At 49.0% G+C, this 16,013-nt stretch overlaps 1 protein-coding gene across 1 annotated transcript; it reads right to left on the bottom strand.

Moving 5' to 3' along the window:
- Positions 1–286: 286 nt before the first annotated feature.
- LOC137915882 (DENN domain-containing protein 2C-like) lies at positions 287–11,830 on the bottom strand. The gene is made up of 18 exons (XM_068759002.1): positions 10,986–11,830; positions 10,201–10,325; positions 9,394–9,476; positions 9,117–9,275; positions 8,247–8,325; positions 8,071–8,115; positions 7,152–7,336; positions 6,757–6,866; positions 6,054–6,123; positions 5,484–5,561; positions 4,810–4,950; positions 4,415–4,563; positions 3,783–3,960; positions 3,423–3,464; positions 2,842–2,950; positions 2,516–2,758; positions 1,214–1,300; positions 287–1,139 (listed from the first exon to the last, which is right to left on the bottom strand). Exons 1-18 carry the CDS (start codon positions 11,828–11,830, stop codon positions 1,108–1,110), a joined length of 2,760 nt encoding a protein of 919 aa, XP_068615103.1. The 3' UTR covers positions 287–1,107.
- Positions 11,831–16,013: the final 4,183 nt, after the last annotated feature.

A 16,013-nucleotide genomic window follows, 5' to 3' on the forward strand; every position in this document is an offset into this window, starting at 1 on the left:
AACTGTACATTGAGGTAGTGAAATTTACTTCAGTGCATCTGACATGGAAGCGCGTGGAGACAGCGCCCCCATGTGGTGGTGACATGCTTGTCAATCGATCTCTCACGGTGCGTCGATCAGCTCTTTGAGCATTTTCTTTTCTAAAATATTGTGTTTTGTTCAATCAGAGAGTAAAAAGCATAATAATTGTTTTGTAGAAAAATAGACTTTAAAATGTGAACCTGCCCTTTAATACAATAAAAAAAAAATACAACAGGTCCAAGCAAACGGTTACTAACCACACCCTCAAGCTTGTTCGGTATAAAATAGAGTAATATATCTGGTCTCAAATGCAAATCAATACAAATGATTAGACGGCTACATAACAAATAGCCTAATGGCAATAATTACTGTCCTTGGGAGCCCATTTATTGAACACATCGCGTGCGCTTTAATACAAAAATATCACAAATACTGTACATGGGTCTCTGAACATGTACAAAATGAGAATATTTACAGCTCCAGCTGAGAATAGAGTAAAGAAGAGACTGAATTTCCTCACAATGGAAATAGTTTTGATGAGGTTTAATGAGCCCAAACACATTTTGAAATGTTAAAGTTTAAACTTAACGCTCGTCTATTTAACAGTAAACAAAATGTTTGTCCAGTTTATGGAAAATCCAACATGTAAAACGTTCAAACGTTATTTTTTTTTACATCAGCTTTAATTCGTGTCGGAACCGTTCAGATTACTGTCAATGGTAAATGTTTGAAATCGAGCTTCTTAGCTTACCATCATCGCCAAGCTGAATCTAAACCTGAACTAAAAAGTCAACATTCAGATCCAACCAGAACATGGATACGACACGCCTCCGGGTCAATGACTGACGGTCCATCGCTGGAGTCGGGGTTTTGTTTTCCAGCCTCATAAAACACAAAGACAATGACTATAAGCTGCTTCCAGTTTCTGTCCGTTGAGTAGAGCGGCGCTCTCAGACAAGCATCCATGGAAATCCTGGTCCTCGCATCAACACTCTCACCTCCATTCATTACCTCAGACGATCCAGCAGCAGCGGGCGTTTCAATAGCAAAGTCTTTCACTTAAAGAGGCAAGGGTGTTGGTCTCTCTCACTTCATTTGCAGGAGCTTCATCTTGCTTCCTAAAGGAGAAACCCCATTAGCTGCTGCAAAGCAACCTTTGAAACCGAGCTTCTGTTGATGGAGGAACGCTCACCCAGTCCTTTAAAAAACCTGTTCACGCCGCTCTGCTCCGGCTCGGGGTTTGAATCCAAGTACGCGGCCACGCGGACCTCGAACAGACCTGGGAAGAAGAGGAGCCGCAGAAACGGCGCGTTGCTTTAGAGTTTAGATAAACTGAGTTTACGTTCTCCTCACATGCAGCGAATCATGTCCTTTTTAACGTGCGTTACGTGTTTATGCTGCAGCATCTTTGACTACGATTCCACAGCAGCGTGTGGACAAAGGTTTTTCAGACCTTAATCTGCAGGCTGCAAATCAAAATGGACAAAATTCTTTTTTATTTTGTAGATTTAGGATTTATTTTATTTATTTATTTTATTTATTTATTTATTTATCTTCAGGGCCTTTTGTACGCCGCTCTACACTGCCCCCTTGTGGATCAAGTACAAACAGGCCAGCATGCAGAAGTTGAGGGTGGCATACAATGACTGCATGCGGATACTTCTCAGGAAGCCAAGATGGTCCAGTGCCAGTGAAATGCTCTGGGGTGTCGGGGATAACACACTTAATGCTCAGCTGAGACACCTGCATACAGGTTTATATGTCGGCTGCATGAATCAGGGAATGACATCATCAGAACACTGACTCAGCCAAGCCTAAGTGCTGTGAAGTTTAACCCAGGTATTTGGTGTCATTGGTACCTGATGTTATTATAGGATTACTGTGTTTACTATGTAAACGTTGTAAATGTTGTAAATGTTATGTGTGCTTTTTAATTGGACCATTGTGTCTGCAAATAAAGATTTGATTGATTGATTGATATTGACGATGCTACTACTACTGTACTTTCGGCTTGTCCCACCAGGGGTTGCCACAGCAAATCAACTTTCTCTTCTTCACCCTGTCCTTTGCATCGTCCTCCTCAACACCAGCCACTCTCATGTCCTCCCTCACTACGTCCATGTATCGTCTCCTGGGTCGACCTCTAGCCCTGTTCCCTGGCAGTTCCATCCTCAGCATCCTTCTACCGATATAGTCCCTGTCTGCCCTCTGGACATGTCCAAACCATCAAAGTCTGGTCTCTCTGACCTTATCTCCAGAACGTCTAACCTTCACTGTCCCTCTTATTGTCTCATTTCTAATCCTGTCCAACCTGGTCACTCCCATGGAGAACCTCAGCATCTTCATCGCCGCCCCTTCTAGCTCCGCCTCCTGCCTCTTCCTCAGATGACTTATCTTTATAGTACTTCTGTTATGATAGTACATTTCCTTTTTTAAGGAACTGTATCATAAAGTCCCTCTGTGACTGATGCCGCTGCGACATGAAGGCCGTCACCTTTTCCTGCCCCCTTGCGCAGCTCTCTGTCCTGGATGAAGCCGGCAAACATCTGCGTGTCCATGAAGAGCTGCAGGAACTGGCGGACGCCGCGTGACGAGTGGCATTTGCGGAAGCTGTCTCGCTGCAGCTCCTTGCCACCGCTGGGCGACTCCACCATGTGGAGAGGATAGTGGCCGACCAGCTCCACGAAGAACCGCACGAAGCCCTCCGACAGCAGGGAGCTGAGGTCAGCCTGCTGACCTGCACGGGTCACGCACACACAGAGGCTGTGAGACTTTAAACCGCCTGGCTGACGCGCATCCTGTGATATCCGTCACACCCACCGTCGTGTACGTTTCCGTTCTCCTGCCTCAGAATGTCTTCCCTTTCCGTCAGGACCTGCTGCAGCGCCGCCTGCAGCTTGCTGGGGAGGATGCAGTCCTCGTCGCCCATCTGCCAAAGAAAAGGTCAGCAGCAAGCGCGGCAGAGACAAGCATCCGAAGGGCCAGAAGCCTGGAGGTCGTCTGTGGCCGTTTGGGCGGGCCGGATTACAGCGCCAACGCAAGACAGAGTTGGGAATGATGAAGCTGAAGGTGAAGCTCTCGACAACAGACAGCTGAACCTGAAGCAGCCGAAATAGCTGCTGAGTAAATTAGCTTGTAGTAAGATTAAAGTCACTAAATGAAATATCAAATGTTCCAACGGGAAAGCCCGTTCCTAATGAGCAGCACCGGCGGCGAGACGCCAGCCTCTGAGTCCCGCCTCCTCGCCGTCTGTCTATTAGGTGTAGCCTAACATCCGTGTCTGCATTCCAACTAGAGACAAGTGCAGGCAAAGCCGTCCTTCCCACAGGAGCCCCGCCCGTCGTTCCCGCTACAGGCTTGCGTGTGTGTGTGTGTGTGTGTGTGTGTGTGTGTGTACACACCTGAACGACAAACTTGTCTGCGCACAGATCCACGATGAGCACCTGTGAAAACAGCAAGAAGGGACGACGGTTACTGACTGCCGGGTTTCGCAACACGCCCGGAGAGGCGGCGCGTCTCCGCGGGGCGTGCCCGAGCAGGAGCCAATCAAGACAGCATCAACATCACAACGTGTCAACAGTAAACACATGAACGGATGAAAACGTCAATGGCAATAAAACGCTAATCTTCCCATGTAAAATCCAGATTTATGCCGATGTCAGCAGAATGTTTTTTTTTAAACAGACCCCAGCGGTTCTCCAATCGATTGTGCATTTTTAGCCCCTTCCAGCTTCGTGCCGGTGAACCCGACTGCGACCGACCTCCTCGATGGGCAGCTCCAGCAGCTGCGGCAGGCAGGGTGCGAGCAACCCAATGAGGAACGGGGTAGGGGAGCAGCTGATGTCCAGCATGCCGGCCGGCAGCACAGGGATGAAGGTGTGCTGCCAGGTGAAAGGGTAGAGCAGCGCCAGCACCGCGTGGCAGCATCGGGACAACACGCTGCAGGGGGGAGAGGACGGAGCAGAAATCAGTTCTCGCACGGATCGGAGGACGGACGTCTCAGACTCTCCCCGGACGCCCCGATCTGTGCGACAACTCAGCGTTAACGTTTCTGCTGAGGCTCCTCCCTTCATGGTCAGTTGCCTACACGCTGTTCAGACCTCCACTTCCTCATGTTCGGGCAATTTCCGCAACTACATTTGAGGAGTTTAACTTCATTTCCATTTTTAAAAACAGGTTCTGGTCGTTGTGTCCAGGAGCCGGCGTTGTCCCTGTGGCCTTGGAGACTCCACTGAGACGTCACACACGACATTAGCCTGAACAAATAAACCTGCTTAGCTTAGCGCTGAGGCTAAGACACACACACAGAAACATGATACAGGGTTTAAAACATTCTACTGTAAATCGTTAGTATAAATCTCGGTGGCCAGGTTTCGCGCGCTTGCAGCAGTACCTGAGCTTGTCGGCGATGAGGATGACCCGCCTCTCCAGCAGGATGGAGGCAAACACCTGCAGCAGCTTCTCGACACTGAGACACTGCAACAGACTGTCGAAGTCCACGTGCTCCAGTCTGGAGTCCACGGGCCGACACAAGGTCAGTACCTGGCAGGACGGCAGGAGCACACCGAGTCAGGTGGCGTGAAACACAGCGATGAGGCCACACCTGCAGCCTGGGCGCTCTGGGGCAGCACGCGGGCTACATATTACGCAGCCGCCCACTTTGAGTCTGTGAACAGCTGTGACTGAATTATTGGTAGAACCAACCCACCCATCCTTGGTCTGCAGAGAGGAGTGGTTAGCGGCAGCAAAGCTACTAATTAGCATTTCCTCTTTTGGTTTCAGGGTTACCTCATTCCCGGAGCCAGGGAGGAAGCTCTTGACTGTGACGGTGCGCCCTGGAGCTGGGAACGGGGCCTCCATCACGCTACGCATAAAAGGGTAAACCAGGGCTGGGGAGACCTCCCGGCGGCGCTCGATCTCCTCCAAGATCTGCACAGACACACAAATAAAGCACTCTGGGTCACAGCCGCACCGAGAGGACGGGCGGGACATATACACACTATTTAACTCATTGAGTGCCAGCCATATTCAGCTCAGCTATATGCCGAGTGCCTCAGTTTTCATGCATTTTTCCCGATATTCCAAGCCCCACAGAATATTATTTACTATGAATATGCACACACGGAACCTGCCAAAATTAAATTATCTTCTTTCATCAGGAAAAATAAAGTGTCTTACTATCACTTTTCGTTCCGGGGTTATTGGCCGTTGAAGAGAGGCAGATTTATTTGCCAGGGTTGGCAGTGAAAAAAACGTCTTTAGACGTGAATGGAACTCAAAGAGTTAATTTTTTTGCAACGCAAAGCAAACCAAGGGACTGCTTGCCTCGTTCCGCACTGGTGACAGGAACAGGAACAACTGTGACAAACTCCAAGAGGATTACCAATTAACCTGCATGAACCCCCCCCAAAGGCTTCCATCGGCACACACAAGGAAGCCGATGGGTTGTTCGGTAGCCTTACCTTTGTGAACAGGTTGAAACAGCCCAGCTTACTGACTATACAGTGCACCTCCGGAAGCCGCTTCCCTTTCCCCCCGGGCTTAAAAGACACACATAGTTTCACAGGTCATCCAGCAGGTAAAGCCTCTGTGAAGCACATCAAACGTGCGTCTTCCACTAAATAACCCAGGAAGGTAAGATCAAAGGTCTGCTCCCCTCTGAACGGCTTTAAGGGCGTCATCAGGGGCAACTTCGTCGGCGAGTCGACTGAGTGAAAAGTGTAGTCAGGCTCGGGATGAAGAGCTTCACCGGAAAGCTGCAGTCGCTCGACAGTTATAAACGGAACAGGTTTGGGTCTTAAAGCGACCAAATGCAGCTTCGCTTTGTGAGGCAAGAAGAGGGGAAGTTAATTCAATAACTTCCCTCTCGCTCTCTGTCAATGCTTCAGAAGCGGCTTACGGCGTACGACAGAGCGTTGTGAGCGCGCGTAAGGCCGGCTTCCATCTCATAACTCACAAAACACACACACACACACACACATACACACATACGTATGCGCTCGAGCAAATGATTCACACAAGCGCACTCTCACCAAGATCTTCCGGCAGTAACCGAACCAGCGGCTGCCGTCTTCTCCGGTCAGGACGAAGGAGAACGTCTCGCTGCAAGCACAAACAACATCAACACGGAGATCATGCAACTGAAAGACCTCCGGCATGAGAACGGAACGAAAGCAAGTTAGTCCAGGAAACAACAAACACGTATATAAAAGGAGATTAGCGGTCGGACTATTTAGCCTGTAAATTAAAGCAGAGCAGAGAGAAATCAGATCCGGACAGACGTGTCTTCTGTTTAACTGCAGATGTTTGAAAGGCAGAGGGTTTCACAAATGAACAAAATGTGCTCCGCTAACGATTAAAAGACCCCTCCCCCCCCCCCCCCCCCATGCCCCAAAAGCATCACAGATTTAATTAGACCAGCTGAAACTTTAATTAATCCGAAGGGGGAAAGTTTTAATTGTTGCTTTTGAAATTTATGGGTTTTGTCTGATATAAATGAAAACACGGGAGCGGCGGTGTTAAAGCCAACGTTACACAGAACTTCGCTGATAGCACTCAGCTAAATGCTGAAAAAAGGGAATCATTGGACGATTATGAACAGAGAAAGGTGTAAAAAGCAGAAAGACAACAAAAATACACGAAAACGAAGAGGACAGCGTACCCCAGCCTCAGATATATACTGCTGTATATATCTGACATACTACTGAAAGATATTGCAGTACTGCATGCACTGACTTTGGTGTGTATCCAGACGGTTTCCAGTCCTCTGAATCGGGGAAGCAAAACTTTGGAATGACTTTCAGCTGATCCTCCGCCTCTCTGGAGAGCCGGGACGACAGATCAAACTGAAAGAGAAGAAGTTCTGGACTTGCATGAACTGTTCCCAAAAAAAGAACCCATCACGTCACCTTAAACTCGGATTCGAGCACAGTTCGTTATCCAGGGTTAACTTGTCTATTCTTCCGGCACTTTTGAAGGATTCCGATAAGAATCCTCAACCTTTAATTTTGCCGAACGCGACGTTAAGTTTGGACGATAAACCGTCCCAGCGGCAGCGTGATCAAGCTACAGTTCTGTCCCCAGTGAAGGTAAAGGAGGACACTTCCACAGTGCGAAAGGCTCCTTCCTACCATCTTAGGAAACTGCTGTGTGATTTCAGGGCAGTAGGATTTTCCATGCGACTCTTTTCTCAATGACACCACCACAAAGATCTGGAACAGCTGCTGCTGCTGCAGCTGGATCAGGTCTCTCTCCAGGGTGCGGTAGGTCGGGCGACGCTTCAGCGTAGACTGCTTGTAAACCGGCCTCCTGGAGCCTGCAGGAAACCACAGCACGATCAATACACGCCGTGGATTTCCTGGGATGCAAGCCACCCAAGCGCGCTGGAGCGATTTCTTTAAATATCCACACACAGTGTAAACATTAACTTGGGTCCACCCAAAACGGCAGTCTGTGTCTCACAGCACGAGTCACTGAACTCCAAAACAAGTCCAACAACATTTTCCACAAGTCCGTAAAGGCTTTTGATTTGATTTTGACATTTCTGAGGCTCAGCAGGAATGTTAGCGTTTGATAAGGCAATGAAATATATAACTAAATAAATATATATCATAAAGTATTATTAAATTCTTATCATTATAAATGTGTATTTTCAATTCGAGCGTCTGCATTTACTTCTGAGCACCACAGTCGAGCGTAGCAGCGTGTTTCTACCGGCCTTTCAATTACAAGCAGGGAAAAGGCAACTTGTAGGATTTATTTGTTTTGTCCAAACAAAAGCATCAAATCTGACTTTATAATACTGTAAAAGGAAAAATCCAAAAGCAGCATTTTTAACAAGTGAATGAAGCAAATACTTCTATTTTGAGTAACTGATCTTAACGTGTCACATGACAGACGCAACAGAAGAAAGATCATTTATTTAAAGCTACGGTCAAAAGGTCAATATGAAACATTTGAGTTTTTTTTTTTTCTTTATCCAGTTCTATTTCATTTTCACACTCCGGATACCGATTCCGATTCCCAACCGACACCCTGCTGTCATCGCACCTTTGCTGCTGTCTTCAGGGTCGCTCTCGGTCCCGCTGGTCTCCTCTGTAGGAGAGAAAGGAGACATCAGGGAGACGCAGCGGAACAGAAAAGACGTGAGGAGCTATAATCAAATGCAGACTTCGCTTCGGCGTCTCGCGTGTCCCGTCAGCGGCCGGGTGGCGTTTGGGTCTTACCTCGCACCAAGACTCCCTGGTTCTTCACCCTCTTCCTCCCCCGCTTGTCGTCGAAGATGGTCTCAATCTTGTTGACGTACTGTGCGGGGACAACAGATTTCCGGGACTGAATATTTTTTTAAATAAGTATCACGTTGTAGATTTCCTGCCTCTCTTTTGCCGTTTACACTCCAACAAAAAAGCAGAGTCGAATATCTGATGGTGGACGGAAGCAATACATTGAGACGCCAGCGCTCGGCTCGACGGAACAAACGCACGCAGGAAGCTGGCACTTATCTTGAGGAGGACAAACAACAAGGCACTTCCAAACAAGGAGACAAACTCGTACGACGACATTAAGGAGTGACAGCAAAAGACACCGAATAAACGGACAAGCGGAGGCATTGCAGGTACGTCTGTGTCACTTTCATTCTTCCTGTCAGAGATATAATCGACACTGGGATAACTAGCTCGCTGCACACGATCTCTATTACTAGTTAGCGTTTTACCTTTCAATAAGACCTCGTTAAAATGCCATCCCATAACAAGCCCGACTGCCGAGTCGTCACCAGACTGCCGGATCGACCTCGGCACTGCCGTTACCTTATTGCTAAAGTTACTCTCCGCTGTGCCGACGCCTTCCACCGCCATGAGTCCCAACAAAGGCTGTCGGACGTTCACAGCGCCTGCATGCTGCCCGGCCACTATCAGTGTCTTTCTCGGCGTCCTCTTCTTCCTGCTCAGCAAGTCCCCACCCACTCCTTTTCTTCCCGACATGAATCACGTGTCAGCTGAGTACATACTATGTTGTCGTACTACAAGTCCACAGAAAACCGAGCTCGGCATGAAACCCAGTGATGGGATTCATTTCTTTTTTCTTTTCTTTTTTACCTGGGGTTTCCTCTGTGCTTTTTTCGTGGCTGCGCGCCGGGGTGCCGGGAGTTTCGGAGCGTCGGCACAGTGCGAGGGTTTGGAGGCTGCTATCGTTTGGAGCTTCTTCCTCTCCACTCTGCCAGAGTTTCCTTGCGAGGTTTGGGGTTCACGAGGCACCTGGAAGTCAAGAACCACGGGTTTACTACCACACAGTCAGCCCTTCCCTTCTGAAGCTCAGGTTGAGCAAAGGATCGACTGGGGGGAAAAGGAGACACGAGTGGAATGGGGTCACGACCTTTTGGGTCTGAGACTTGAGGACAGGGAGGCACATGGGAGCCAGCTTGGCATCCTCGTAGGGGTCATCCCTGGTGACCTCACCTGGGGAAAGGGTGAAGCAAAAGAGAGCACCATAAATAAAGTGAGTAAAAAAAAAGAGACATTAACAAGGAAAACAAATCCTTTTCATGCGATTCCATTCTGAATTCATCTGTGCCAGTCCTGAAGAGAATAACTTCTGAACATACCAACACGAACTGATACAGATGTCTGCAGCTGTGCTTGCACTGAATCTGCGGCTCTGTTCATTGCTGCTATGTAACCCGTGTTAAACACCGTCTCGTTCTAAAATTACAATTACAAATAATTGGAATTTGCATTATACTTAAATAATGTCAATACATGTATCGGAGATTTTCTTGATAGAAAACACTCCTTTTGCACAGGTGAAGGTGTGAAAATAAGTTGCTAAGAGATGCCTGGAGATAAGTTCTCTTCTGCCCCACAAATAAATAAATACAATGCAAACACATTGATCAGTATTGATCCTTTATTTCTTTGGCAAGCCCAGACTAGCGGATGTTTGTCATAATATTCCAGAGCCTCTTACATCTGTTAAAACCGGGCCCCTTTGTAGGCCCATAAAAAGACCCCCCCCCCCCATTATTTCACTGATCGCTGCACAGCCTCACACTAAGACTGGTTCTCTCATAGCAGCATAATAAGTCCTACGTCGGCCTGTTGAATAGGAACCCAACAGCCTTAATGACTTCCTGTCTTTGTCTCCAGTTGGAAAACAAAACAAAAGCAAAAACTGTCCACTTACAGACAATGTCCTCATAAATATTGTCGTCAGAGTAGGCGTGGTAAAGGCCGGCGTTCCCGGCTCCGCCTTCCAGTGCGCCCTGCTCCGCCGTCAGACGTGCCGCATCCTCATACTCAAAGGACTTCCTGCGGCAGGGAGAGGAGGGAAGGCAAGGCGGTGAAGAGCGGCGTTCTGGCTGCCGCCCCGCGCTCAGCCGCCACGCTGCCGTTCACGTACCATGTTCAACCGCCATTAAGTTGATATTAGACAACAGCAACACAGTGGCAGGACAGGAAATGACTGAGCGGTTGGCAACATGATGATATCAGCCGCCGTAGCGACATTTAGTTTCCTCATCGGGCCGCTTTGAAATGTAATGTTGATCCTATCCCGGGGACCGTGAGCAGGACTTGGTCTTCCTTTCATCACCTTCTCTCTCTCTCTCCTCCCTGCCGTCAGGCAGGCGTTAGCTACCGGGTCCTGAGCCGAATGTGCTTCTACACGCTCGACTAGCTTGGCATCATCAGGGAACGAAAACGCGTGGATGTGCGTGCCGACCGCGTGGCTGCTGAGGAACTGGGTCACGTAATGAGCAAAGAGAACAAAGCAGTGTGATATCTTGTGACATCAAACCTCAAACCTGGACCCCGCCCAGCACTCAGACCCTCCCCAAAACTGGCCTAAAAAAAACAGTCTTGCACACATTGACGTGAATTTGTTTCGGTCCACAAAGAGCACTTTTGGAAAAAAATCCAAACCAAGCAATGCGCTGCGGCCCCGCCTGTTTAAGACTCATTTGTACTCACCTGTTTTTTTTGTGCCTGGAGAGCCCGTTAGTCTTTGCTACAGGACACGGGGGCAGGGGGAAGCCCGGCGGTTTGGCGACCCTCCTGCTCCTGCTGTTTATTTGAGGGGATCCATTGTCCCACTGAGCTCTGTCCACCAAATCGCTGTTGATGCTTCCCTGATACTGGAATGTTCTCAGCGGTTTGGGAGGAGCCTGGGCATCACCTGAAGACTCCTTTCCCCTCTGCCAGAGCAATCTGTCCCCCTCGAGCTTCCGCCAGAAGCCCCGGGAGGTGTAGAAGTTTCCGGCAGGCATGTTATCTTGGTCATCCATGAACAGAGGTAGAGGTTTGGAAGCTACTTCAGCAGCCACGATCGGATCCATTTGTCGGCCTCCATCGGCGTTGCAGATTTGTTCGCCTGTAGATTTAGCAGCGCTATCCCCCCCTGTAGGAGGAACAAATATGTGTTTTGCAAGTGGTTTGTTTCCTGTAGTCGAAATGTTCCGCAGAGGTTCGGACTTCCTTCCGGTCACGCCGTGTCCCGCTTGCGAAGGGCATTCCCTAAAGTCCAAGGTCTTTGATGCGTTTGAGAGGCTGACTTTTGTGTGAGTCCCGCCTCCTGAACATCCGTTGCCCGGGGAATCTGCACTTGGTGAACAAGTCGGAGGGTGAGCTTTCACACCGGCCTCCTGGCTGCTGCCCTGCTGACTGCGACCCTCCCACTGGGAGATCTTCTCCTTGATGTTAACATTCTGCTGGTGAGAAAGGGGCCTCCCCACCTGCCAAGCCACGCTAGACCTTTTCTGCGTGTGCTCGACCTCGTTGCCCCCTCGCCTGCCCCGCTCCATCCTCAGAGCCAGCATCCTGAGAGGGGGGGGGGGGGGGGCAAGCGTCAGCTCACCTACAGTTCTCCATTTGTGCGAACGCAAAGATGGATAGGCAAAACCAGTCTGTCGCCAATTAGTCCAGAAGATAAAATGAATTATTCTATGGACTTTTGTGTCTTCCTGTCGTAGCAGAGCCTCGGTCAGCCTTCCCTCTTTTTTGTAAAAAGCCTACAGAAGACAGAAAAACGAGTCATCAGTCACTGCAGGAAGTCCAGACAGCACAGCATGGGGTCAAAGGGGTCACATTTGGGATCAGTTGCCTTTTAGATCACTGGGAAGAATGTGCATTTCAAGGAGCTCATCTCACGCGCACAAATACGATTCGGGGAATCACGAGAAAACATTTTTGAACCACACCTACCGATGCAGTGGAACAAAAGCGCCCGACACAGACGCGACGAACGCATCTGTAGACTCGAATTAACCCACGACGTGTTTGGAACGAAGCTACAATCTGTTACTTGTCCTTCTAAGCAAACGCTATCTAATACTTGATGCCTCTGCCTCGACTCCTGTTCCCCGTCCCGTCATCAATGGTGTGTCTGTGCAGCGGCTCCGGGCCGTTTGGACACGTTGCACATTAGGACAGCGGCCGAGGGGACGTGGTGAAAGGGGAGACGTGGTAAAATTCCACCGCACAGCCCCACGATCATCGCACGTCTACGCGATGCATTCCTGCAGAGACGTGGGGGGGGGGGGGGGATAAATTATAAAGTGAACAAGAGACAGTCAGTCAGTCGTGCGACGCAATGTCTTTGTTTTGGTTTGACCCAAATCAAATGTGTTCTGGAATGCAGCTCAATCACTGCCAGACCACGCAGTGACAATGCCGCTCGTAAACGGAGCCGCATGCATCATTTGTGCGTGCGCGGCGCGTTACAAAGGAAGGAGTTGTGTTTCCTGAGCCGCAGGAAGGAGGATCAGCCAGACTGAGTACAAATATCTGCACCTCGCTGCAATGGCGGACTTTAACTGGGGATCATATTTAAGCCGCGACTCGACCCAAACTCTGTCTTTGAAACTCAATACAGCTACGAACTGGTCCCAGTAACATTTGCCCACAGGACTGTACGACGTTCCCGTCCCCACGACACACGACTGCGAGGTGCTGCACCATCAAGAGACAAAGTCGCAGCGTGAGCCGGGATGAGCCGATGTCAGGCACGCTCACCTTTGAGTTTGAGTTTATTTAAAACAGGGACAATACATATTGATGAACGTTTCACACGTAAATGTGTAAGATTATAGCCGATGGCTAATTTCCATCCAGTCCCTTTGACATCAACAACATAAAACCACAAAATCAATAAAACAACAGTCATAACAAGTAGAACATTTCTACTAAATAGTGCAAAATAACAGTGAAACTCACAGGCAGGAGGAAGGGAGCGGAGGCCGGCGGAGCTGAAGCACCCCGTCTTCAAACGGCAGTTAAAATAAACCTAATTGCACCCTCGAAAACCACCAGGAGACGCCCTCCCAGAGAAGCACGGCGTGACACAACACGTCGCAGGTGAGCTATTGCACCACCGCAGTTCACCATCAACGGCGACGGTTGGGACTACAATAAGGAAAAATGTGGGCTTGCCAAACGGCAGCATAACAGGGGCACGGCGAGACGAAGGACCCGACGGCGTCGGGCCCGAGGTGCTCGTTCCTGGCCAACCGGCACGTTCTTCCATATTCCTCAACGGTTCCTCGCGACTGCCAACAAATACAAACATCAAGATGAGACGCGGGAAAGTAAACCATCGGTTTGAGCCGTTTCTCTGCGATTTGCATCTCAGTCCCTCATGAACGGAACCGTTGTGCCCGACACGGAGCGCGTCTGCAGGGGATCTGCCCACGGCAGCCGCATTTCCTGTTATTGACTCCATTGATCCGGCTATTAGAGACAAACCTGCAGATAATCGGGGGTTTACATGAAGCCGGACGCAGCGTTGGACAATTACTGTCCAACGCTGATACGTCTGTATTAACATTCCAGCTGGATGTAATTACACCTCCACCGGCCGCGTGTGATCAATATCTCCGATCAGATCTGCACCCTGACCCCTTCTGAGCGTGCAGGTGAGCACGAGTTCTCATTTGGCGTGCCGGTTTATTATGCAGAAGTAATAAAGCACCTCTGCGGTGCCAGCAGGCGGACGGATGCCGGGCGGGGAGCTGCTCTCAGGCTGGGGGGAGAAGACACAGAACGAGACTTCACAGAAACGTGTCCCGGCACTGAGTAAGACACTGACGTGAGCGGGGGACATGGGGACATGGGGACAAAATCCACATGGCTTCTGTTTTACAGATCAAAGGGATCAGAAGTCACATCAGAGGGAATCAGTGTCCGGGGTCAGAACCAAACATGACAGGGGCCCAGATCAGAATCCACTGGAAACAGAAAAGGCAGATGACAGGCTCTTAGATTAGATAATCTGTGCGTGGACGGACGCGCGCACGTCTTTGTTGTCAATAGGGTGGGTCGACATCTCCTCATCCACACTGGATGAAAAGTTGTGCGTCAACAGCAGAGCGAAATGTCCCACGAGCAGATCCGCGCAACGCGCATCTCATGACTTACCCCGTGGAAGGACAATGCTCGACTTGTTTCCTCATTTTCCTTCCGATGTGATGAAGTCAAACAGAAGCGCGTGGGTTCCCCACGGAGCGGCGGCGCGCACGCGTCCACGCGGTTTACCTTTAGTGGTAAATAACGGGAAACGTAACTTCTGAGAGGAATAAAACGCGTCCGCGCGAACTCCACGAAGGAGAAGGACAGTAAAGCAGAACTCTCCTCGCCCCGTGCGTCAAGTCAGCCATGTTCGCATGACTTCCGCTTGCATCTTTCAAAATAAGACAGTCCCCCGATGAGAATATTTATTTTACAGCATTCACTTGCAACGGATTTTTAAATCACGCGACTTTTTGTTGCTGCGTTATGGAGCTACGTCATCCTGGTTCAGTATATTTTACATATGAATATCCTCCTGGGACCCTGCTTTGGGTTGGCATCAACAGCTCCCTCTAAGATGCGCGTGCGCAATTACGCACTGCTGATGCGGGAAAATCTCCGCTGCGCACAAAAACAAAATCCAACCTGAATTGCGAATAAAAGAAACATGTAAAAATTAATCCTGCGCTACTTTTCAACGTGAGCCGGTGAGTGACCGGTGACCGGCTAACAATGAGAGTGACGTGCGTTTTTACGCAGCTAAGCGACGTCCGCCGCCACAGTTGGAGCGTCATCTCAGCACGCCAAACAGAAGAAGAAACGGCGAGACTGGGGGCAGATGTTTTCCAGAGGATGAAGGAGGAGTTGTCTGTTTGTGACGTCGAGGCACTGAGCTCTGACGTCACCTCTGAGTATGGAGCAGCAGAGAAGTGTGATTCTGCAGCACCCACATTCTGGAGGTCATTATTCAAGTCCATAATGAGGCTAGAACTTAAACATGGGTCAATCAGCACCTTCTCAGATGTGGTGCTGCAGCACTAAAATCTAGGAGCTCAAACATCTCAGCTGTTTGTGCTGCATCTCAAGCATCCAGAGCAGAATGTGAAAGAGAACTTAGTTTAATGAACTGAATTAAAATAGCATCCAGAAATAGTCTTGAAGTGTTTGGACCAGCCGATGCGTACAAAGTCAAAGCTGCAGGCAGGCGAGGACGTCAACCTGGACAACGTGTCCAACCGTTGGAGACGTGAGAAGGACACAGGACAAATGAGGTTATAGACTGTATTTTGCAGATGAGGAGTTCCAGGACTCTCTCCTGACCACAGTGCACACATGAATGAATGAATTGTATGTTAAAAATGTATGTAAAAGAAATAACCACTAAAGCAGTAATACCCAACTGCATTATTATTATTCTGTTGACCTATATATATATATATACATTTATTAATAAACAATATATAATTTATATATTACATAAAATGCATTGGGGTGCTTTCATTGTCGCTGATCTCATTGTCACACTGCCTTTAGCCATTTTATGAAGCAGAGATATTATCCTGACATCTGATATCATGAAATGTTTCCGGACCAGAGACTGTAAAGCTCATATAAAACACTATTTCCATTCCTGCCTGCTGAGAGAGGCATGGCTGGAGCGTCTGTGGGTTACAGCCGCTTTGTTTTGTTACACTTCCTCTTTTCCTCTGGGCGCTT

This window comes from Brachionichthys hirsutus, unplaced genomic scaffold, assembly GCF_040956055.1.
Source record: "Brachionichthys hirsutus isolate HB-005 unplaced genomic scaffold, CSIRO-AGI_Bhir_v1 contig_300, whole genome shotgun sequence".
In the NCBI taxonomy this organism is placed as follows: domain Eukaryota; kingdom Metazoa; phylum Chordata; class Actinopteri; order Lophiiformes; family Brachionichthyidae; genus Brachionichthys; species Brachionichthys hirsutus.